This window comes from Melospiza melodia, chromosome 1 (genome assembly GCF_035770615.1).
Source record: "Melospiza melodia melodia isolate bMelMel2 chromosome 1, bMelMel2.pri, whole genome shotgun sequence".
Classification (NCBI taxonomy): domain Eukaryota; kingdom Metazoa; phylum Chordata; class Aves; order Passeriformes; family Passerellidae; genus Melospiza; species Melospiza melodia.
Window position 1 is genome coordinate 112,968,263 of NC_086194.1, and position 26,332 is coordinate 112,994,594.

Sequence of the window (26,332 nt, forward strand, 5' to 3'; positions counted from 1 at the left end):
TGACATTTTTTGGTGAGAAAAGGACACATATTGCACTGAAATGTCTTAACTTGATCCAAAACAACAACTGACTTGCAGCTACAGCCTGATGAAGGTTAAGTCCCTGTCAGCCAGCTGCCCATTCAGTTTGCAGTTGTTTTGACTGATCTTAAAACACTCACTTATTGAAAACAACTAAATTTAGGAGGTTTTATAAATATACAAAAATTAAAAGCAAGATTTTAAAAAGAATCACGGAACTAATAACTGTGTTTGCAATTACTAATGAGCAATATTTTCATGTGAGTAGTAATGCAATGCACTGTTTTGAAAAGCAAAAACATTTAACAAAAGACACAATATCTTTGAAAATTATTTTTTCGTATTTAAATGTGTCAGTTAGTACAGAGAATTATAAACCAACTAGCTACTGCTGCTGTATTTTTCATTGGTGGATAATTAATTTTAGAGAAACATTATATGTCATTTAAATGACAAATACTGATAATACGAGATGTGAATTAAAAACTTGTGGGCACACAGTATGCCAATTACAATGGCAACATTTGGATTTCCAAAATTAAATAAGTCATGCATCTCTTAATGCAGTAGCCATAAAAGAGAATTTTGGACAAACTCAGGAAAGGTGCATCCATTGAATAAAATTTTGCAGCCCATTTTGAAATATAGTGGGCTGTCACTGCACTTCATTGTTTAAATTCTTGTTCCTACCAAGCAGAATAAACCCACCAGCACACGGCAAATGTTACATCCCTACTCCCACGGAACTCGTTTTTATAAATGAAGCCCTGGCTGCTGGATGAAGTGACACTTTTCCTGTTGGAACGGACAGGCGGTAAATGCCGTATCATGTAGCTGCCTGGTATTTTAACTTGCTTCCAGTGCTCCAACACAGTGTGCAGACTGTTGCCACATCACCTCCCAGCACGGCGTGTGACAGGTGAGTTCTGCAGCACGCCAGCCCCGGCTCCTGTGCGCGGTGTCACTGCCAGCGCGTGTCACCGCAGCGCGAGCTGCCAGCCAGCAGCCCCAACTTTATCTGTCAGTGCTATCTTATCAACTCTGCTCTGCAGGAGAAGCTGATTGAACTTTGCACCTGAAAAAGCTGCTAATTGATCTAAAAAAATACACTCCTAGCAGCCTGGGATTCAGTATTCCCTCTGGCATGAAAAAAAAAGTGTCTGCTTTCCATTAATATTGGCATTCCACAACCGGACTATGCGGGGATGTTAGGACTGTGTACAGTATGGATCTCACTGCCATTACTGTGCCATTTGAGCTGATAAATCAGATCTTGCTATTCACAGAATAGTAATTTTCTGTTCTTCACAAGAATGGGCAGCCTGTTACCGATGTCCTCCATTCAGGGCATTAGAAAAGGAAGTGTGAGATGGGCTGTGTGATACACAACCGAGCTCCAGTGACCCTCACTCCGCTGATGGGCAGATCGACTCAAAACAATAACTTCAGCAACATACCAGTTGTAAAGTTATTGAAATGAGACAGGTCCAGAAAACAAAAAGTAAAGAGGGTTGTTTTTTTCTTTAAAGGTTTTATCTGTGTGCTAATTTTTCAGACTAAACTGAAGAAAGAATAAAAGGATTTCAAAGCTCCCTATTCATAAAGCATCATCACAATTGTCACAGTACAGCTCAGTTGAATAGGCTCCTGAATACATATGACCCTCCTCTTGTGTTTTGCTTTATTTAATCAGAAATTCAGTTTGTATTACAATGAAGGATCTCTTTGAAATTAAAATTTCCAAGTTTTACTGTTGTCCAATTTGAGAGGCCAGGTTTCATGAACAAATAAAGGAAGTAGTCAGGATTCTAACTTCAGGGCTCCCAGTCATTCTCGAGGTTCTGGCAAACCAGATCCTCCAACAGGATCCAAATCTGGGCTCACAAGTTAGGCAGCTACAGCTCAACAGTGGAACAGAGCTGTCAGGCCAACATTTTCCATTGTAAATGCAACACAATTTTGTCTTGAATGGTCACAAATTTGTATTTTGTTCAAAAGTGAAAGAATGAAAACTGAGCCTTTAGCAGATGGAAAGGAACAGTTTCAGCCTTACATGCACATTTGTGAAGACACAGAGATGTTTTGAATTTTTGATTCTGCTAAAATGAATTCAACCTTTTCTATTCTGTTAAAAATAGAAACTTAACTTTTTTTATCTACACGCTGAAGGATATTTTAAAGGCGAGTGCTTTTAAAGTTATCCTTGCAAAAAACCCCCAAAAACTTGCTTAAAAAAATCTCAACTGAAAATAGATCTCGAGGTATGATCCTATTACTGGTAAAGCTTTCTCTGGACTATGAGCAGTTATATTTCATGTTGTATAAACAGCATCTCCTGCTACACAATCTAGCATGAGGATTATTTTCAAAAGAATGATACCACTGACTCATTATGTGTTCAGATTCTGATCTATAACTATCTTTTAAACTCATAGTCCTTAACAAAAATGTTAAGACAACAGTTATTTTCTGTCCAGTATTCCTATGTTGATGGGTCTCCCCAAATGTGTAGAGCAGTCCATTAGTTCTTACCCAAGTACCTATTTTTTCCTCAGTCATTTCTTGTGTGTATTTTACCACCATTCTGATTTCTAATTTAGTCTTCAATGTGCTTACAATCTTCTGCATCTTGGTGCTATTTTCAAATTCAAATTTACTTCTTAAATGAAAATACAAATTCATGATGGATTTATATGAAATTTTCATCAATATACACTTTTAGTTTAAAGGAGACAAATGAGAAATTTCCCATGAGGAAGTATGAAGGATTCAGGCAAGTCTGAATGACAGCTACTGTTTCTCCATGGTCACAAAACTTGTTATTCAGACACAAAAGAAAATTGAGTTGGTTTGATGTAATTTCTTCTGAAGTGTAAAAAAAATCCCACAGAACAGTTCAGTCTACTTAGCATCTCTCATGGACACCAACTGTTTCTTTACTCTTCCTTTTCCAATGAGTATGTTTACAATGCTTTTTTGTGATACCTACCTCACATCCTTTATCAGTTCTTATTTAGCATCTCAGCTTGTTTAGCTTTATCATTGTATGTTCTTATTACTGTCAATTTTAGTAATTACATCAAATTTCCAATATGTGCTTTTCCTTTTCAGGTTGCTGAAGAGCTCATTATTTTCTCTGTTGCCACACTCCCCTATCTTTTCTCAGCATGCAGGGCTAACCACCAGTCTTCTGAAAAACCTCATAATCTACTTGTACTCTCTTGGCATGAGAACATTTTTCTAAATCTACTGAAGGCTGTTTAATTGAACTGCTTACTTTCTTCCTGCTTTTCTCTTCCTAAACATCATCAGCTACTTACTCACTTTCATCCATTTCCCTTTCACATCCACATTCTCAATCAGTTTCCTTCAACTGGACAGAATGAAAAACAGAAGTATGGATTCAGGAACTCATCCTGAGAAATTGAAAGGGAAGGTGAACAAATGAGGAATTAATTATGCACCCCTTTCAAAATTCAATACACTGGAAATTAGTTTTCTCTGAATATGTTTTAAACACGTAAATATTATTTCCTTAAATATCTGGTTTTGCAATAAGAAAACCAAAATCCTCTTTTTAAAGTATGGAAGGGATCTCAGGAAGTCAGCAAGGCTAACAGGCTGCTCAAAACAGGGTCAGATTGGGTGGCTCAGGTTCTTACCCAATTATGTCTTGAAAACCTTTATGGACAGAGACCATACAATCTCTTTGGGTTGTTCTATTGGTTGACTGTCCCAAGGGTGAAAGAATTTCTCTATTTCCAGACAAAATCTCTTGTCCCAAATTTGCCTGTTAAAAGTTTCCCAGAGACCAGAAACACCAACCAGGCTACAGTTCCCCAGATTTATTTTTTTTTTTGCCCTTTTTGAAGCTGGGTGCAACATTTTCTTTCCTCCCATCATAGGGGACTCTCCCTGGTCTCTGTGATGTTTCAAAGACATTGGAAAGTGACTTTTAAGGGCATCAGTTAGTTCCTTCTGCACCCTTGGATGCAGCCAACCTGGTCCCATGGAGTTGTCTGGGCTGGGTTCTCTCAAGCCTGACTTAACCTTTATTCACAGCTGGCAGTTCTGCTCCTCCTTGAACCAATTCTCTGAGGAAAGAGGCCTGGGAGATCTTCTGGCAGGCTGAGGAACAGAAGGCATTGAGTGCTGCTGTCACACCTGAGTCTGTTGTCACTAAATGCACCATTCAGCAACAAGCCCAGACATTCCTTGCTCAGCCTTTTACTACTTTCATTAATGTAGAAACACAAACTCACTTTGCAACCTGAAACATTTCGTTAAAGTCTCAACTCCATTTGAGTTTTGGTGTTTCTGGCACCATGTACATGCCCAAGCAATGCATCTACACTCTGCTTTTGCAGTCTGTCCCAGCTTCTGCCTTCTGTGAACTGCATTTTCACATCTGAGCTCTGTCAAGGATTCCCAGCTTACCCACATTGGTCCCCTGGTGTGTCTCTTTGCTCACTGACATAACAGTGTGAACAGTGTGCATGTTGTTTTGGCCTTCATTAAACTGCATTTTAAAAAGTACAATTTCTTTGATATAGGAGAAAACATGGGAGATGCTGTTTATATAGAAATTTTTCACAGGCTTTAAATACAGTGAATGTAATTTTACCAGAAAATAATACAGGTATGAGATGCTGGGTGACTTTTTGTTACTGCAAAAAGGAAAAAAAAAAAAAAAAACAGAACAGACTATATAAACCCAAGTAGATTTAGGAGTGATTTCTCTTAGAGAGACTCTCTAAAGTAACATATTACAAAGCAAGTTTAAATATCTACACTGACATAGTTGGGGAGAGGGTGTGTGTCTTCAATCTAGGAGTTCACCATCATTCTGGATCCCCACATAAAGTCTCCTTTCATCTGGAGAGCAGATTTTCAAACACCAGTAGGGATAATAGTTTTCTGTATGCAGGAACACCCTGGCCAATTTCAGCTGTGGAATGCACAGATGGGGACGCAGAATGATGACAACATAATGTCCCCTTCAGTTTATTACAGACCATAAAACTGCAATTAAATAAAATTTGTTATGTGACAACCTGATTTGCTTGTACACTCCAATTGTACTGTAATTCTCTTTTTATGGTATTTGGTACACAGAATTTGTTTCTATTGTTTTCAAACAAATCAACAACAGCTAAGTAAGTTTCAGAGACTACATCAAAAACTCACAAAGGAAAACCATTATAAAAATACCCCCAAATTTCCATGAGGCAATTCTTTTCCATTTACTCTTCTACATGGTGGATCAGAGATTCTTCTAAAAATGACTGTCATCACAAAGGATAAAACTACCTCATTTGGTAAGGTCAGTTGTAACCACACAGCAATAAGCAGAGCTCTCCACATTAAAAATAAATATTTTTCAAGGCAGATTCTCTGTGCATAGTTTCGACTTGTACTGATTTCAGCAGAAAAGGCAAACAGTAGGAGAGCTACAGGTTACAACTTCAGAATGTAGAGATGTGAGCAAGACATGAGTTATCTGGTGTTTCTTTAGCTTTGGCTCTTCCTGGGAAATAATAATTGTTTCATAGTAGCAGCAATTAAACCCAATGAAGGTCTGACTGGTCAATTATGCAGAACATCAAACTTCCAAATTTGATACAGAGTGGAGTGCAGCTGAATTTGTGATACACAGATGCAGCAAAAATACCTCTAGGTGCAATAATTATATTCTGGGGTTTTTTTATGTGATCTCTTTTTATCAAAATAATACTCCCAAATCATGCAGAAATCTTTTCAGACTGTTATGTTTTGTCATTTCAGAATCAGATTTCTTCAAGAGAAACCAGGTGCTAATTTCATACTAAGAATCTTAAGGATAAACTCCAAGGAAGCAATGTATTGTGATAATCATTTATGTACCTTCTGATTTTAGAATTTCACCACCGTGCTACCATCACCACATTTAAATTGGGCTGAAACTCAGCCAGAACCTACACATCTTGCTGACAATAATTTGAATTGCATATGTTAGTTAGCTGTAATCCAATATAACCAATTCATAGGATCTCTCTAATTCAAGACCAGAAAATGTAAGTGCAGAGAATAAGGCCCAAAATGAAGTTGCAAATAGAAACCAGGAATTCAGGTTGCTAGAGAAACATTGAGTTAAGCCTTACTAAACCAGGCTTTCCCTGATTTGGTTTTGGTTTTTTCTCCTCAACTACTGATTAATTTCTGGTCAAAACTGATATCAAGACTTGATAGGCAAATCATGATTTTCACTACTTTAAAGTGATAAATGTTTCCCAAGCCATTTTATCATACAGAATATCAGGCAAAGATTCATGGACAGTAACATGCTATTTCTTCAGCCTTGGTATTTTGTCTTGCTCTGGTATATTACACAAAGTTTGTTATTTAAACTGGGATTATATGGAAAATAACTTCCATCTGTCTGTGGTTATATGGAAGTTATATGCTTCCTTTAGTTTCATTAATTTTACCAAGAAGAACAAAAACTGATGAGCAATAGATAAAATCATGCACAGATAAATACAAACTTACAACAAATGTCTATGTGCTGTAGTAGGTTTCAAGTCTCAGACTTACTTGGCAGCAGCATCTTTTCTCAGCTGTTCATGTTTCATTAGAAGATTCTTCCTCTCTTGAAAAGCCTTTCTAACTTTGTATCCTTTGTAGACAGCCTGGATTTTGAAAGCAGCAATATCCTGAATGGCAGCTATGGACAGAGCCCCATGTTCTAACATGAACTGAATCACTTCGTGGTGCTCACCAAGCAAGGCATAATCAAGCGGAGTATATCTAAAAAAATAAAAACCACAACAATTACTATTGATCTAGAATTCTAGCTATAATGTTTCTTCACCCTCATTTCATAAAAAGCAACTTCTAGCATGAAGACAAATTAGGCACTGTTTCAGTAGGCTGTTTTTCTCATCTTTTTAGGCATTATTTTGCTACCTTATTCATTCTACACACTGTGGTTATGTTTAAAGCTTATTTTGGTCTTCTAATATGGAAAGGGGAAGAGGTGGACCTGAAGTGTTTGGACTAAATCTCCCAAAGCCCCATCCACAACATTAGCTGCTCTAGGAAAACAGTCTTTAAAATGTGTTATTGAAGTTTTCATAGAGAAATATAAAAAGTTAAAACATTTTTGTGTTATTTCCATTTGCATTTAAGTTCTAGAAAGCTACTGTCAAATCTGGCTTAGCTTCTATAACATTGACTGAAGACACTACGACTGACAGAGCAGCAGGATTAGATCCATACAGAAGGATAGTATCTTCTTTAAGGTACTAGGAAAACTTAATTCTATTTTAAAATGGACAAGGTGTAAAAATATTAAATTGCTTTGGTTTTAATGGTAGCAAAGATGCCAAGGCCTTTTTCAAAATAATTTCCAAATTTCCCACTCTCTACATGGGAGTAAAATCTGTCTCCCTCACCAACACTGAAACTTCAGGGAAAGACATTTAGTGACTGAAAATTATCAGTCACAAACCATAATCAAGACCATGTAACATAGGACCAGCCAATAGCAAGTGTCAAGGCATGTGATTGTGAAAATTAGGGCTCTTGCTGATGGTAACTTGCTGGGACACAGTGCTGGTGAGCAAAGAAAAACAGACAGAAAGCACAATTGGACCTGCCACACAGCAATGGCTTGATGGAAGGATAAACAGCATCTGAACTGAAGTGTCTGCAGGAATAAAGACAGTGACATAACATGAAAATTTGGATGTCAAGGTGTGCTGCTGATAGCATTTAAAGCGATACAGATTTTGGATAACCCAGAAATGGGAACTTCAGAAGGAACGTTATTTCAGAAAAACAGATTTTTAAAGTATTCCTAATTTTGAATACTTTAAAGACACAAAAGATACTAAAGTAAACTTTATGAAGTTTACTTTAGCAGTCATGAAGATCGATATTTTTAAACGTGGATTCTCTAACTCCATCCAAGCTACCTTTGAAAGTAAAAAAATCACTTTAATCAAATCTGATGAGGGGTTTTTACGAGTGCACACTTACATACTGTTATTTTTGTACACAACACACTGTTGTGTCTGTACATACTGACATCTCTTGTGTCAGTTCAAAGCCTGATGTAAATTTCCTTTTCCTTTGGCTCTCTCTAAAGCAGATAGCTTTTAAATCAAGCTGGCTTCACAGGGAAGCACATGAAGACATCAGCCATCAGCTGTTATAGGCAATTTGACATGAAGGTGGTCAAGCAGCAGCTTGATGCACCCAGGACATTAAGCTGGATTACAAAATAAATTTGCAATAAACAACAAACCCAATACCCTCCAGATTAGCACTTGATCACATATCTGGCAAGCAAGCAGAGACTTTAAAATTCTCAATGCAATCTCAGCTCTATCTCTTCTCTAATCTTTTAGTTATAACCACTTTGTTTGAATTTTAACTGGTATCTCATACTACACTCTAAGAAAGTGTAGAAGAAAAGCTTTTTTTCCTTTAGGAATATTTGGGGGGAAAAAGCCACTACATGGTGAAATTGTTACTGGTTAAAAACCAATTTCATCCAATTACAGGTGAACCATATCCATGAGGTTATTTTTCCTCTCTCTTGCAACACTCAACTTTATTTTCCACTTTCCAAACTTTCAATCTCTTAACAACAACACAAAGTTTGCAGACATTTATTAAGATGCAAGTATGCAATTTTTATATGTATTTTAGGAGAATTACATTGAAAGATTGATCCATCTAGCAATATTGGGGATCTCTTTTGTTCTGTACATGCACTAGTGCTTAGCAGCAGACATTTAGAATATTGCTAGTTGTATTTTGAATAATCTAGACTTACACATTAAATATATATTAATTCCAGAAAGGAAACAAAAATGTATACTATCTGAATGACTGTGATAAACCACAGCTAAGGTCTTTTCTTGACATTTGAGCATCAGGAGTACATTTCTACAAAGGATAACAGCAGTCTCCAATCTGGCAAAATTGTGGCTTTTAATCTTACTTACTAAAAGTAATTTAATTAAAACTGTTTATTCAATTTTCTATCAAAAATTACTAAAGAGAGCCTTGACACTACTTAATTAGAAACTAGTTATACTTTCATTTGTGTTTCTCAAGAAAAAACAAGAACAGAAAAGGAAAAGAGATCTGAGTGCTTTAGAGTGGAGAATGAAAGAAAAATGATAGGGGAAGAAAGCAATTAAAACATGGGGTTAAGTACAGAAGTCTCAAATTGAAATATGAGGTTGCAAAAGCCTTAAGTTATTTAAAATGCTGAAATATTCAAATTTATAGGGCATGCTGTTCATAATCTTATAATTATGAGGAGGTCATCTACTCTAAAAAAGGGCATTAGAAATTTCTGCTAATAGTAATTATCTTCATGGTCAGGTGACTAATTCAAACTCCACAACCCAAATCACTTTTAAAAATCTATTATTTATATGTCAATGAAAGACAAAGAAAAGAGATGCAAATGTGCTGTCTCTTTATGATTATAGGAGACTTTTTTTTTTTTAAACCAGGCCTTTAGAATACAGGTAGCCACCAGGTACTTTGTAATCACCATTTTAAAACATAACATTACATTTCTCCCATTTTCTTTCTTCCTACTGTATTTGTATCAAATATAAAATTCCAGTCTATTCCTACAGCAGCAGAACTGCCTTTTCATCCTTTGGCCATACGTATCTGCCAAAAAGAAAGATCTTTAATATTTCCAACAAGACTACAATGAATAAATACTTCCAGAAGATGGTTCAGAAGTATAAAAGTTGCAATGTCTTAGTTAAAAAAGGGAACTTTCACATCAGAAAAGCTGCTTACACTGAAGCCCTGGGTTACAGCACTCCTGTGAGATACAAGATGAGGATTCTCCTGCAGGATCAGAACATTTAACATTTAAAGAGAAGGCAGCACTTTGGCACAATTACAAAATAACACCTTGAGACAAGCAGTACCTCTCCTCACTGTTCTCCATGTGATTGGGAAAAGCATCAAAGCCCAGAAGCAGCTTTATAGCATCAAGGTAGCCGTTGTTACAGAGCCAGTGCAGGGCAGTTCTGCCCTGTAAAACAATAGAACAGAACAAAAATAAACATTACCCCCAAACTTTAGCACTCCACAATTAAAGTCATAAATCATAGTGTAATTCAATGCTTTTCTGGACATGAAGAACAAACAGTTCTTCTAAATAAACTTCCTTGTTAAAATAAAAAGAACACAACACTTAAAAAATGGATTTTTTTTAACAAGATTTCGACACCAGTGCTTTTTCACCTAAAACAGCTGAAAAGCAACTGAAAGCCTTATAGTTGCTTTCTTTGCAAAAGATGTACAGCATGCTCTGTAGAACTCATAATGAAAAGCACCTTTCCATTACCTGGAATTATCTATGCCCTACGACAAATAGCTGCAGAAAATTTCAATAAATTGGATGAAGCTCTTTTGACTGACGAGGTTCTACTGACTTCTGAGAAATTATGTCATATAACAAAGAAATCTGTTATAGGTTGCACAATTATTCTGGCTCCTAATTTCAATTACTGCCTGAATAATGGCACAAAAGAACAAATAAACCAACCTGGTCCTTTTTTTTTTCACCTGGAAGAGTGATACATATGTGGGTACTTAATGTGGACAAGCAACTGAAGCAGTTATTGTGCAATCTCCCTTGCAGTACCTTACTTTCTTGCTCTCTCTCTCTATTCTGGAGAACAGACTAAAATCACATTCCCATATCAGCTGTTAATAAGGAATTATAGAAGAAATCAGATCATTAATATGACTCCTCATATGATCACACTTCAATGAGGAAAAACCAAAAGTGGTCTGGAAGAATACCAATCTTCATACTACATATTTAAATACTACTTTTCTTTTGAAATTTTAGAAGTGAAGGCTTAGGGAAAATGACATAAGGATGCATTTCCTTTTGTGACAAACAGCAGCACAGATGTTGCTCTGTCCTGGAAAAGAGAATGACTTTGAAGAAAAGGAAAATGTTTTGATTTATGGTTATTCTAAAGTTAATTATATACCTCAGTGAAGAAGAAGAACATACCTCTTTATCCTGAATATTTGGATCTGCATTGTTTTCCAGCAACACCACCATGCAGTTAATGTAGCCTCCATAAGCAGCACACTGCAGAGGTGTTCTCCCTGCATAATCCTGCACATTGGGGTTGATTTTATTTTCTATCAGGATTTGGCACACGTCAGCATTTCCTCCCAGGGCTGCCCAATGAAGGGGTGAGTGCCCATCCTGGTCAACCAAATCTACTCTTGCTCCTCCTGTAAAAACATACATTTTTGAGCACAAAAAGAAAATACCATTGAATGCTAAGAAAAAAGTGAGTTTATGTACAACTAGAACTTATTTCATAAACTGACAATTTAGAGAAGTATTTCGGAAAACAACTTCAATTTTGTTACTCAAATCCTAAAACTTAAATCAAAATTAATTTGGAATGAAACAGTTTCAAAGGTCAGACATCTAACTTTTTTATCATCTTCTGACTATCCTCTAATATGCTTTAGAAAATCCAGACTTATCAATTGCCTATGAAAAACCTATTTTATTTGCTTTAGGTCTATGAATTTTCAGTAGAACCTTTCTTTCTTAACAACAAAATAGCTTCTAAAAATTAGATTTCAGATTAGATGTCTTTAAATCTCTAAAGCAGACAAGATAAAATATTCACAATGTAATAATTTTTAAAATAAGCTTATTTTTTTAAATTCAAGCATGCTAGGACTCTTTTATGCAAATAATTTATGTCTCTATAAGTTATTGAAAGATGTAAAAATTCTGTACAGAAGTAAAACTCCACAAATACAAGAACTTGAACCAACCAGCAACAATGACTCTCTACATCATTAAATATTTAATTAAACACAATTGAGATTCTGATAGACAAATTTCTTACATCTACAAAAGCTAAATGGCATAGGGAGTGGGGGGAAGATCTTAACAGGAGGTTAAAATATGCCCAGCAGATCATGGAAGGAAAAACACTTCTCAGTAAGAAAGGCTGGTTGATAGAAAACTTGTAAAATATAGCCTGGATACTTTATCCATGCATAGGTGGGATAATGTCTGAAGCAGGAGGGAGATGTTTCTGGGAAGCTAAAATGACAGAATTTTGCATCTGAGATGCCACTGTTCTTTCACTGCACTTCTTACCCTTCAGCAGATATTTTAGTTATCTAAAACTGTGTACTTTGTTAAATCCTACTTCTGTCTACAAACAAAATACTGTTTTTAAAAACCAACCAGAAGAAAATACTAATGATTAGGACTTTTGATATCTATCTACATTAAAAAAAAAATAAAGACTCACTCAAAAAGTCTGCAAAGAACCCTAAAAATGGTTTTTCACAAAAGTGAAGAAAGCTTAATTTCGTCTTATTTACTGGGGAAAAAAACCCAAACAAAAAAAAAAGAAAGGAAGGACTTGCTGGGGGAAGAGTTGGTTTGAAAGACTAGAATGTACTTGCAAAGGCTTGGGCAGAAATGAGCTTTGAAAAGAACAATCCCAGTTATGGAAGTTTTGTATTTAACACTTCTAGCCATTTTGCACAACACTGATAATCTTTTAGATTCTCAAGGGGAACTTCCAAACAGAACCTGCTTTAGAGAAGCAATTTCCTGGCCCACCTCCTGCTCAGCTGTTTATTTCCCATCCCCACAGGAGGCAGCAGCAGAACTCCTGAACAGGTTTGGAAAGCCCTGAGAGCTGACCTTTGATGAGTGTTTGAATCACCTCCTTGTGACCCATCTCACAGGCTCTGAAGAGTGGGGTGTGTTTCATCACATCCAGGGCATCCACCTGTGCCTTGTGCTCCAGCAGCAGCTTCACTGTGCTGACGTGGCCAGAAAGGGCAGCAGCGTGTAAGGCTGGAAGAATAAAGGAGTAGGGAAAAGGAAACCACAATACCATGAGCTTTAGAGGTCCACAATTAGAACAGTCAAAATAAAAACTAATTACAACTATTTTGGTGGGAAAAGTACTTTTCAACCTCAAGAAACTGAAGAAGTGATGATGTAACAACACTTTCTTGCCATACAAGCAACAAGCAGAAAAACTATCAGCCCTGAAACATGTTTCTAACTTGCACAAATAGAAATTTTACATTTAACACCACCAAGATTGGCTTATAGTGAGGATTTGTGGAAGAATAGCAGCTTCTGATAAAGGGAACAAAACATGATTTACTTCTGCCTCTGCTTTGTGGCATTTCTGAGATTGCTCATCATCAGTGAAAGAAAGCTTTCATTATTTCTTCAAAGCTTTCCTGAAAATGACTTTTTTCTTTCAAGTAAGCAAAGTTGTCTCAATTAAAACTAACTTCAGAAAACCACCCAGCTGTTCCTACTCCTCCTTGCCTCCTGCTTTTGTTTCGGAATTACTTGGAGAAAATTTTATACGAAATTATGTAAGACCATCATATCTTGCACAGTATCTCTGTCTCTCTTCAAGAAAAAGAAAAAGATTACAGAAAAAACAGATGCTGCTACTTCAGATACTTCAGAACTCAGGTAAATATGTGGTGCCCTGTAACTGGAGTTGCTATTGCCTAACACAGCATCCTGCAGGCACTGTCAGCCAGAGTTGTGGATGACCAGTTCATGGCTCTTTTTGAAGGAAAGAAGAATTGCACACAGCAATGAGACTTCAAACCAATGGAAAGCACACATGTATTGGTGGCTCCACTTACAGTTTGACTTCAAAATGCTTTGGGTTATTTCCAACAGTTAGCAGTCAAATCAGACAATCTACATTCTCATGCTGAATTAAATGTAGAATATATTACAGACAATTAAATCAAAATAATATAGAATAAAACCACAAAATTGTGTGGTTTATAAGTGTTCACTTAATAAAGTGAATTCATATTTCCCCATGAAATTTCAGAAATATTCATGCTTACTGAGAACCGAATCTTGCTCATGCAAGCAAAATGTGGGGCTGTAAACAGTACCTACATGTCCACATTTGTTCAGTGTTAAGAGAGAGTCAGGATCCAGCAGAGGCATTATACAGAAACACACGCCACAAAGACCAGCATTAGAAGGAGCAGCTTCTTGAACCACAGGCAGAATATAAAACCAGCATTTTTGTATTTGCCAGCTACTGATTGCAACCAGTATTATGAGACGGTAACCCAGCTCAACCTGTTACACAGGCCCTACTGAAATGCTCAGGTTGTTCGTGCTGTCATTGACCCGAATCCACCGGGTGTGCTGGGTTAAAACAGTCACAAAATAAGTGACAGTAACATTGGGACACGGACTAAGCACTGGGGTCAGAGCCAGAGACACCGTGAGGAGTGAAAATTGAAATCATGCCTTTGAGAGGACATGATTTAAGTCCGAGTGCAGCAGCCTGAACGCGCAGCAGAGCCCCTTGCACGGGTGAGCAGGGAGTGCCTGTGCAGCAGCCCCTGTGAGAGGGTGGCTATCAGTAGGAATTGGACAGCCATGAGATCCCTGCCGCTCGTACATTTGGATGGGCCTGCTTTCCGTGGTCTGACCTCACAATAAACTCTAGGTTCTGGTTTTTGTCCTGAATCCCTTATGAAACCAGAGGCAGTAAACCACTCCATCAGATGACACATGGGGTGTGTGTAACAATACAATAGAAAAAGAGCTGCTGTGTCAGCTTGGCCAGTTCTTCCCCCCATCACTCATTCTGACGCAGGCATCTTGTTTCGCACTTTGTGCTCAATATTTTCTTGTAAGCCAAATTTTCTGTGATGGAGTCACGGTGACTGAAGAGATTCTTCAGCCAGCTGGTGACAATGGGCCCTTTGTTCAGCCGACAGACAGAGCCCTCTCCATTGTGCGCAGTGACGGCAGAGCTATAAAGCTGCCCCTGTACTGCTCCTGCAGCGCGGATCTCTGAGAGGAGGGAAATTCCTTTCCCTTGGTGTCATTCTCCTACACAATGCCCAGAGTCTGGATGTTCTAGCAGAGCTCAATGGAGAGCTCGCTCTTTTTGAGTAAATGCAAAAGGCGGCGTTAACGCAACATTACAACCGAGCTGAACCGAGTGTGCACACAAAAGTCAGAAAAACACAGCCTTGAACTCTGCTCAGCAACTGTATCCCAGGCACGGAGGCATGTGCGCTATTCTCTATCAGGGCATAGTTTCCTGTCCCAACGCAACACTGCTTCTCCCTCACGAATACTTGGGAATGATTAAAGAAAATAAATCAGGGAGTGATTTAGTGGTGGGCTTCCTTTTCTGTTCAGAGCTGGCTACAACAAAGCCCATGCTATGCGCTCGCTGGCACAGTGGTGCAGCTCGGGCTGCTCGGCAGCACAGCTCCCCACTTGCAGGCTGCTCCTGAGCTCTACACAGCGGCACTCCCAAGCAAATGGAAAATCCATTCATTTCCTTGGATTAAAAGCCCTACATGGAAACCGAGATTAAAAGGTGATTACATATCACCGCTAGGAAAGGCTTAAGACTGAAAGATAATAAAGCCAACCACCAGAATTATTCAAGCATGAAATCCACACCTGAGTAATTTCAGAAACACAGTATGTGATTACTGATTACTGCCTGCAAAGAAAAAAACCCCTTTGTAAGGAGGTTTGCACAGTAACAACAACATTGCTGCGCCTTAAGGTCTGAAGCAAATACTGAGAACAATTTGAAAGGGAACTGTCATGAAGTAGCAAGTGTAGGTGAGACTGATAAAGGATGAAATAAGACCAAAATTGTAGAATATTTAGTTTGTACTGTAATCAAACATGAAGACTGAGATTTTATTTGTTGCACTATTTCTTACACTCAAAAATTCCAAACTATCACAACTTGGAAAGACTGATGTATTTAGTGTGTGTTACAGTCTAAGAAAAACAAGAATTTAGATATTTAAACAAAATTTTATGTTAACTGCAAATTTCTTTTTGCTAAGATCCAGCATATAATCAAAGGAAACTTTAAAAATTCAATATTGATGCATACTAAGTTTCAAATCCTGAACACAACCCTGACATATATATTTTGCACTTCTAACTCTGTGACTGTATCTGGCATTGTAGTTCCTGATCTCTCTACACACAGTTTACCCTGCATCCCTGCTATCAAACCCCTCCAAATTTATACCAAATATATCCATATTTTCCTGATTTTTCATTCAGATGCCATCAGCATACTATACAACTCTACCTAAATTTCCAACGCTGCTGAATACATAAACACTTCAAACCCGTCTCTCTCACCTGTCAAAACTGTTATTCTGTTTTTGTTGAAATCATTGTGTAGGTACAATATTTCCACCAAAAAAAAAATTTTTCCCTAAAGGAGATAAATTCATAGTTACTACAGGAAATTCTGTATTTCATTACTTGCACACTTGAATTCTGAAAAACTGTGTTGCCTACTTTTGTTTCAGGCAAATAACAAGATGAAAAATTTGGGGGATATCAAGTTGGATCTCTTGTTTGCACAACAGAAGTGCAACAGATCTAATCTTTATTTCACTATCTTTAAAAATAACTGTGGAATGATTTTCATGATAATTTAGCTACTTCAGTGGTTAGTTTGCTCCGTATTGTTTCAAAGTATTTGTGTACTGTTAAATACATTTTTGAACAGGCATTTTCAGGAAGAGCTTTTTATGCAACTATGTTTCATGTTATTTTTCAAATTACAGAACAGCTCTTCCTTTCACAGGATTACAGAGCTAACCAAATAGCTTTGCAGTACATTTCTTCTTTCTACATTTCAAATGAACTGTTCCAATCTGTGCAGAAAAGATTTGTTTCTTTCCCACAATAAGGCAAAGACTTGACTGACACGTATAATTACGATAATGCAGAAATGTTTTCAGGATTGAAGTACACATTCAGAAAAACATTAATACAGATTCTATCAATATTTCCACTTGGTGGAAATCACACAGATTGGAAACATGCAGTGGCTCTTTACTGTAAAGCATCTTACCTGTGCCGGCATATTTGTCTGTCATATTGATATCCATATCCAATTTTAAAGTCAGCATAGTCCTAATGACATCATCACTGCCTTTGCCAGCTGCCCACATGAAGGACGTTCTTCCCTCAAGATCTGAGTCATCTTTTACAGAAGGATGCTTCAAAAATACTTCAACTGTTTCCTGAAAAGACATACTGTTGAAATTAACATTAAAAGGAATCTGCAACAGCAAGAAACCATTGTCTCATGTAGCTGTTTATGAAGCAAATAAATTCATTTTTCGTTTTATGTTTATAAAGAGTAACTGCTCAACAGGAACACTGCATCTTCTGCTATGCCTTTTCCCTCACCAATGATCATAGTGCACCCTTAACTATGAGTTTAACACTGTCATTTAACACTTTTTTCTTTTTTGTGTCAAATATGATGTGTTCGTCACAACGAAGCAGAAGACACCGTAGTCTCTGTGAAGAAAGTGATGGGAAAAATATCATGGGTTTATCCACACCTGACAGTAATGCTGTGATGAAAAAATTACAGAATCCTTTAGGCTGGAAAAGACCTCTGAGATCATTGAGTCTAACCTATGACCCAACACTACCATGTCAACCAGACCATGGCACTTAGTGCCACATCCAATCTTTCCTTAAATACTACAGGGACTCCACCACCTCCCTGGGCAGCCCATTCCAACATTCCATCAGCCTGTCTGTGATGGGACTCCTTCTGATGTCCAACCCAAACCTGAACACAATGCTCTTTCAAAATATTTTCCCAATATATTTTTTTCTCTCCAATTATAAATACAATTGCACATGCAAATATTTTACTTTGTCTTTCTCTAATATTTTGACTGTTAAAAAAAAGGAGGGGTCAGCATAGACATATTTCCTCATGTTTAATAATCAGGTTACTAATTACTGAAATACTATATTTCAGAATATATTAAGGAAATCTTTAGACCTGAGTCCAGTCTTTCCACCGTAACTGTTAAACTAAAATTTCAAATCAAGGAAAAAATTAATTATTTCTTTAAATGCTGTGTTTGTGTTAAGCTGTCAGCAAACAAGTCCACTGTTTAACCTGCTGCCAGATTCTTAATGAGTCACCCAGGAAAGGAAGGGAGAGAAAATCACAACTATTAGAAAACAACTAAAAAGGAAGATTTTCCCTTTTCTATCTAATGCCTTAAAAGGCCATGTATGTAACAGCTGGGAAACATTTGATATGAGTCACTGGTAGGCTAGCCAATAAAAACGTGAAAAAAACCCCAGATTTCATTATTTTATATTTATATTTTATTATTAATACCATCTTAGCCTTTCCTCTGTGTGACCCAACAATAGCTACCCCCCTACTCTTGGCAGGACAAGAATTTCCTGCCTAGAATGAACTAAATTATTTTAACCATGAAGGTGTTTGAACGCCTAAGTACCATTGATCAATTTGGATTTGTTTTTTCACTACTACTTACTATTTCATCCCTCTAAAGAAATAGGAAATGTCTCATTTATCTTATGCTACTGATCTAGGATCCTCACAGCTTTGTGAATTTAGGTCTGAACTAGCAGTTTATTGTGAAAAGGTCCAGGCAGAAGCAGAGAGAGATGGAAGCACAAAGCTTTCCACACAAACCCAGCATGAGTTTGTATCTCTGTGTTCTCACACTGACCACCACCACACCTCAGACACAAATAGCCTCTCATTAGGCCAGAAACTCAGCACCCTCCCAGGGCTCTGCCCTGCTGGAAATCCTGCTGAGCGAAAAGCACTGCAAAGGCTGCACTGCTTCAGTGCTGGGGCAAACATTCTAAAAAACACAAATATTTTATTTTTCCGCTAAGTTTTGGCAAAGCAACGCTTCTTCAATGACTCTTTCTTTGCTACAGTTTTTTAATTGGAAAAAGTAGAAGAAAATCCCACAGCACTATAAGCATTATTTTCCAAAATGAAGTTACCACAACTTGAAAACAAAACAAAATTAAATTACACCAGGATAACTAACAAATCAGGAAATAGAAGTATCAATCAATTTAATTCTACATGTATTATATGAAAGATTACATGTGTTCTAAAATTACTAAAAAAAGTGGAGGAAACAACATAAAAAACAATAAATCTGAAAAATAACAGTAAAGGAGAGAGCTAAGCATGAAACATTTAATTCTGTGCTATCAGGAAACTGAAAAATACTACATATTATTTTTGAATATTTAAAAATAAGACACGGGTATCCACATTTCATTTACTAGATCAATCTATATAAATACATGAAAGGAAAGGACATTGTTTTGAATACCTCTGGTAAAATTCAGGAAAAAAGAATTTAGTCCTGCATACTAAAATCAATATGAAGGGAGCATCTTAGCTCAGTTGGTTAGAGTGTGGTATTAATAACACCTGGGTTCAATCCCTGTTTGGGCCATTCACTTTAGAGCTGGACTTGATCCTTGTGGGTCCCTTCCCACTCAGAATATTCTGTGATCTGGAAATAAAGATTCTCTCATCTTCCTTCACACATGAAGTTCAAAAATTTAAATAGCAGTGTTTCTTGGGACCTCCTTGGGATACCCAAGACATCTAAATTTGGGTGGTTATATTGGGTAATGTCTTTTCTTCTAGAACTTTTCCTGTCTACAGTAAGTGGGGATAAGTTAGTCTTAGGGAACAAATGCTTCCCATAAATTAAGTGCTGGCTAAATCTCTTCAGTCTTTAAAAAACCTAAACATGTCATATTATACAAATTTTCTTCTTGTTAGGGACTAAGAAACATCACATTTTACCTGAGAAAAACTACACCTAAAACTGGGCAGACTGAATAGAACAATGTGGCTCTCAAACCATGAGCATAGAGATGCTACTGCCAGAACAAACATGAATGTATCTCCACTCAGTAGTTTGACCACGTATATGGAGTGCAGTGGTGGGAATTACTCAATGAAATGTATGTAAAGGAGACAAAAAGGCAAATAGTGGTGCTCAAAAACAACTGGACTGGTGAAAACAGACTCCAGACATAATTTAGGCAGGGGCTGTTGAGTACATCACCAGCTAAAAGAGGCCTGCAGATCTGAATGAAACTCTCCTGTGTGATTTTTCACGTAATATGGCAAACAGTACATTCATTGTAAGTACACAAGATTACAAAAGAATGTCTGATTCCACCATGTACTTCACTTCCCCTTAAAACACAGATGATATCACAATTTGGCTGGCTGATGGGATCAAAAGGCAGCAGCATAATGAAGATGTTTCATTTAACTGAATCAAGCCCAGGCAAAGAAAACCAGTATGAAAAATCTTTTTAGGAATACATCAAAAAAAACCAACCAACCAACCAAACAAAAAACAACAACAAACAAACAAACAAACAAAAACACAAAACAAAAACAAACAAAAACCCAAACAAACAAACAAACAAACAAAACAACCCAAAAAACCAAAACAAGATAAAAGAATGTGGAGACAATCACCAGATGATATTTTTTTTTAACTCAAACATGAAAGAAAGGCTTTTACAACACAAATATTTTAAATGTGTTAGGCCCAAATTGTACACAGCCCTAAATCAACAAAAATCAGCATCAACAAAAAATTTTCTAAAGTTAAGAGATTACACAGAGGAATGTGTTTCAATAAAAGTCAGAATTTAAAAAACATCTGGATGGTCTTAGTAAGGTCATCTCCAAAAAAAACCCCACCAACATCCCAAAACTCACTTGGGAGCAAAACTATTGATTGTTCTGTTCCCTCTTTCAATACTATTTCTAGATTTGTTAACTTGAATTGTTCTCAGGGGCATTTAAATTCTCCTTCTTTTTTTTCCTTGTTAACATGTAGGTATGTAAGAAAGACACAAATTATTATCCCTGCTAAGAAAATGTTGCAATGTGGACTATGTAATTATTACATTATTAGACACTAAATAACTCTTTCTATAAAGGGAGGGTATGAAAACTATGAGAGATAAAGGAGCTTAAGAAAAGCTTTCTTAATTTTCAGTGCTTGAGAACTACTTCTGCAACATCTGTGACTGGCAATCAATGAAGTGCTGAGTTTTATACTTGGCTCTACTGTATCTGAACTTGCTCTGGAAAAAAAAAACAAACCTATGATACCAAGGTATAAGAATTAAGCTGTCTGAGAAACCAATGTTCTTTGTTGTCTGAGTTTAAAAAATATTTCTAAAAATTTTAAAAATACAGTGTTCCTGAAGAATTATGACAAAAGGCACTCAACTCTTTAGCTGTGCTTCATGAGACAACAGTTCATTCATAATGCCAAATATTCATAAATTAATTACCTTCTTGAACGCAAAGACTGGTTTGACTGGTCCTGCAGCAGCTGTGCAAATATTCCTACAGGTCATCTTACTCTAGATACCTCATAACTGCTTAGACTTCATTATAATGAGCCCTGAAACCTGAAAGCACTGTGAAATAGTAGGTGCCATTCTGCTTTCTGTTGAAGTAACTGAATGACTATTGTATTTTGTGATGCAAACATACAGCTCAAAGGGCCTTTTTTGTAAAGAAAGTTAGTTTTTGTACATCTATCTTTAATAGTTTGAAATCAACCACATTGGTATCAGATTACATAGGAGAACTCTGAATTAACTCATGCCAACAACACTGTGCTTATATGATTTCAAAAACAACTCAAACACTCTGCTAAACTATAAAGATTTCAGCAAAATATGTTTACTTCACATTTAGGGTATGTTCTACTTACAGCAAAGTTGCTCTGCGCTGCATAATGTAGGGGTGTTGCACCTTGGCTATCAGATGGGATAGTTCCAAACTTATTTCTTTCTAGTAAGAGATGGACAATCTGTGCATGACCTGAAAAAATAATGTAATAAAAACAAATTGGTATCAAACCTTAAAGTCACTAAAAAGCTTAGTTAAGAAAAAGGTAAAAAAACCCCATCATTGACAAATGAAAAACCTAAACTGAAACAAAACAATAAAATGAACAGACTTTCACAAATAGTCACACATTTGTGTTGTAGCCATTATAGTTTAAATGTAAGAGAGAAACATAAGACTTGATATTTGAACTATTAAGTCTGGCATGTACTTTATTCCCAATAGTGGTACGGTGCCCTACTCTGTATTGTCATTTTGGGGGGGCATTTATAAATCAGAATGACTTATAAATACAAAATTTCTTTTAACCAAAATCACTAGAGCTTTTCCCTAAATAAAGAAACCAGCAGTAACTGGTCTGACAGCTATGATATTAACCTCATAATGAAGTGGTTGAATATTTCCAAAAAAGCTTATAACAACTTAGTTGAGATGCTGCATTTGAGTGACAGGTCAGTCAGAAACAGTAAAGTGAGCATAGGCTGATGATGATGAGCATTTGTCCATCTGCATTAAAAGACAAGCTAAATCAATGTTGACAATTTCATCACACATCACATTGCTTTACAGAAATCAAGTGTAAATTCTTCACTCAGGTTTTATTTAACCAAAATTTCATCCAAGAATGTATAGCGGAATCAGAGGCTAGCCTACTACCAGCTGCTATAAACAAGCTCACACACAACTCCTTCATAAAAACTGATCAAAATATTTTGAGATTAAAATCACAACACTTTTGGAGGATGGGTAAACTTTATATTCACTTCACAGACAGGAAAACAAAGACAAGTACAGTATATTGCCACTAAAGCCAACCAGTTCGTTCATATACTTGTTCCTGTCAGCATATGCAGCTCACAGAGTATCTTAATGATTTGGTATTTCAAGCAATACTATAAAACCACTCTGATTTTACAGGTGAAAACCTCCAGTACCTCATATGTCAGAAAAGCAACCAATTTTGCCCCTTGTTACTTTTGCACAGTTGTCTTGAATCACTTCAGAATAAATGAAAAGGTAGGTAAACCTTCCTGCTAGCAGTAGATTATTTTTAATGAAACCACCAACAGTTCCAGAATGAAGCTGAGACACGGTTGTGCTCTGTAGCTCTTTAAAACCTAAGACATGGAGGACTAAGCAAGCCCACTTTTGTGAAATGGCACTTTCAGACTTTATACATACAGAAGTATCAGAAATGGGAGAAAATGGTAACTTGGGTCAAAAAGGATGAAGAGTTATGAGAGCATTTTTTCTTTCTAGGGGCCTTAGGGTGTACAGGAAGGTTCTTCTTCCTTGCCAGCCATTAAGAGAACACTGGATACAAAACATCACATTATTCTGTCCCTTCCTACAACAACAACAAAACTGAAAAACCAAAAAAAAAAAAAAAAAAAAAAAAAAAAAAAAAAAAAAGAGAGAGAGAGATAATGTTGCTATTCTAGTCCCACCTGAAGAGTCTAAGAAGTGAAATTGAGGTTCACTGGAAGAAGTTGCTTTGGAGTGAAATCCTAGCAGAAAAACCTTAGGAGTACCAAGCCTGATAAAAAAGATTCCTGACCTTTCAGGACAGACAACTAGAAAAAGAGAACCTAACTCCATAATGAGGACAGGGTCTAGCTAAATTATCCATGAGAATAAGGCTTGAAGGAGTTAAAAAAAAAATTGTATTGGGTGCAACAGTAAAGAAATAGGTGCAAAGGTGCATCTCACTTGGCCATTAATGTAAAGATTAAAACTCATTTCTTGGGGTCAAGAACTGTCATTACTGTTGTACTTTTATTTAGCAGAGATGTAACTGGTAAGACTTTTATCAATGCAAAAAGAAAAGGTAAGAGAAGCAGCAATGCCCTTAAGATGCAGTCACATGCAACCCATCACATCTAAGAAAAGTTGTGGAAGCCTCCCTCCCTGCACTGCTTTAAATCTCCTGTTGTTAACCTATATAGTAACATCTCACTCTCTTTAAGGCCTACATAGAACATCACCTTCAACTTAAAACTGTAACCCTGAAAATTAATCATGATTTACTAATCAGAAATTCCCAAAGAACATATGCTACCTACAGACCTCATCAGGTTCACAAAATAGTCTGGAGGTCTTGGCACATCTTCCCCCTTTATTCTACAATGATTAGACAATCCATTTTTCCAACAGACAAAACTTCTCTCAAATACAATCAATTTCAAAATGCAATAAATTTTGCTTCTTGGACAGAACCACTTGATAATGACTATTTCTTTGGAAAGCCGATCCTGTGACACTTAAAAAGCTTCACAATTTCTCTGTTAAAATTCAATATCCCTACATACATACAAATTTGGGAACACCCTTCCCTCTATTTTGTTTTAATAAACATAATCAAATTACATGTATACTGCCACTGGAGTTGCAGTAACTCGCTCCAGTGAACATCTGATTCTGATTCTTATATTGGCATTCTTTGTCTGCAGTGTCCCAAAGGATCATTGGGATGAAGCCAGTTAAAAGGGGAGAGAGATTGTTTGAAGATTCTTTTATCCAGTGGTTATTTTTTCCTCCTGAATGGAAATAGGAGGTAAATTTTCTAAATCATATTATCTTTGTGTCTGTCATTTTAGGGGTTGTGTTTCCCTGCATTTAGACTATTTACATTTAATCATGTTTTAACTTGTTTTGCAAGGATCCAGTTTTTGTAAACACAAATCAAAATTCACATGTGCAAGGTTACAATTTACAGAGTGTCTGAGTCTCAGGGTAACAATCTAAACAGAGAAGAAATCTATACAAATAAAACTCCTTGTCGGATCTGATTAGATTATCATAGCGTGTCTGATGAAGAGCTTATACTAGAAGTGTCAACTTTGCCATTTTTTGTTGTTTACTTGTGCTGGCAGTATCAGAGTATCTGCATTTTCTTTGTGGGAATCTTCTTAAGCCCTTATTTAGTTTGTGAGGAGTAGTTCAATAAAAACTAGACAATATAATCATAAATCCACTTAACCAGGCAGACATGAACTGCAGAACATCACAGTAGGCTGAAAGTGAGTATGAGACTCGTGATGCCACCATCAACCACTCTGCACTGTGGAACAGCTCAGCTCCCCCAGGCGCCCTGCAAACCCCACGTGACCCTCTTACATATGGACCAAACAAGGGTACTAGCTTAAATCTATATGAAATATTAGTCAAATTATCTTTTCAGATAAAAGATAAACTCTGGCATTTTCTTCATGCACTCCCATAGATTGTGTTGCTTTCATGCTGGGCTGTGCAAACCCCACTTCAGACACCACTGCTCCAGAGCATCTGGTTTTTTTAACATATGATCAAAGCTGAATATGCAAGATCTCAATATACCCTAATTGTTCTTAAATCATCAGCACATATAACCTGTTGAAGCGATGCATTGTACAAGGCCTTGGAGAATCTGAAGCTAAAATAAGCAGTCTACACACAAACTTCTAATCCTGGTTGAGCAGAAACTCTTCTTGCTCTAAGAGATTGTCATACTGCCAGGCTGGAATTAAATAAAAATCAGAGACAAAGATTAAACAGTACAGTTAATTAATGACTAAGTGACTTCTGCGCTACCCAGTTTACCAAGTAAGGCTGCCCAGTGCAGGGGAGTTCGAAACAAGTTGTCATAAGATGTCACGTTGCAGCCTTCATAGGAGGTCAGGACATCCACAACTGCTACATTCCCATCTGCAACAGCAAAATGAAGAGGAGTTCGTCCTTCATAGTCTTGCCAGTTCAGCAGAGATTCTGTAGGTGCAGCTTCCTTCAAAAATAAAAGAAACAACAACATTTTAAGAACATTTAAATTTAAAAGAAAATCTATACAATCTTTACAGGTGCTTTTTCAGAGAGATACACTGTCCTTGACCAGTAGAATGTTGCTCTACAATCAAATGCTTTTGTTACAGTATAGGCTACTTTCAAGTATTTCTTCTGGAATGCTTTTTTATACTTAATTATAGTACAAGACCAGATTTCTGGTACATACCCCATAGTTCTACCAGTCTGCTGTGCAAGTGGTTCCTTAAACAGATCTTTAAAAGATTAACTCTGGCTCTTAGGAAAATAACTAGAAATTCTTACACAATTTACAAGTTGAAAATGACATCTATATCTTCAGATTTTCTCCAACAACACTTCCCTTTTTGCACAAGTTAATTCTGTGACTTTTACTACAATATTCTTCTAGCCTTTTATGTCCCTAAAGTATTTCCAAAGGAGATGTCTACATCTCTAGCCAACAGAAGAGAGTACTTCTAATAAAGCATCTACTTCTAATGGGCTTAATTTTGAATTTAAAAAGTCTTTTAAAGTTTCATGATTAGCCACTTGATCATGTAACACAGGCGTTAATAAATACAACTTGACTTTTCATCACCTTTTCTTAAAAAATATGCTAAATTACTTTCACATAAGGTCCCTAGCTATATAGTTTTGTATTGTGATAATTTCATCTCTCAAATGTTTTTCTATACAGATTTCTCTTTCTGATTCCAGAAGACTGGAAC

The 26,332-nt window shown here is 36.7% G+C and overlaps 1 protein-coding gene across 2 annotated transcripts in view; it reads right to left on the minus strand.

The window, feature by feature from the left end:
* Positions 1-26,332, minus strand: part of INVS (inversin) — an 83,370-nt gene that overhangs the window by 10,922 nt on the left and 46,116 nt on the right. For both annotated transcript variants that reach the window (XM_063164657.1, XM_063164666.1), the window contains 7 exons: positions 25,407-25,587; positions 21,691-21,800; positions 16,968-17,139; positions 12,752-12,907; positions 11,072-11,301; positions 9,969-10,075; positions 6,595-6,807 (listed from right to left, as the gene is read on the minus strand). In XM_063164657.1, the coding sequence (XP_063020727.1) occupies positions 6,595-6,807; positions 9,969-10,075; positions 11,072-11,301; positions 12,752-12,907; positions 16,968-17,139; positions 21,691-21,800; positions 25,407-25,587 (1,169 nt within the window). The remainder of the gene's footprint in view (positions 1-6,594; positions 6,808-9,968; positions 10,076-11,071; positions 11,302-12,751; positions 12,908-16,967; positions 17,140-21,690; positions 21,801-25,406; positions 25,588-26,332) is intronic.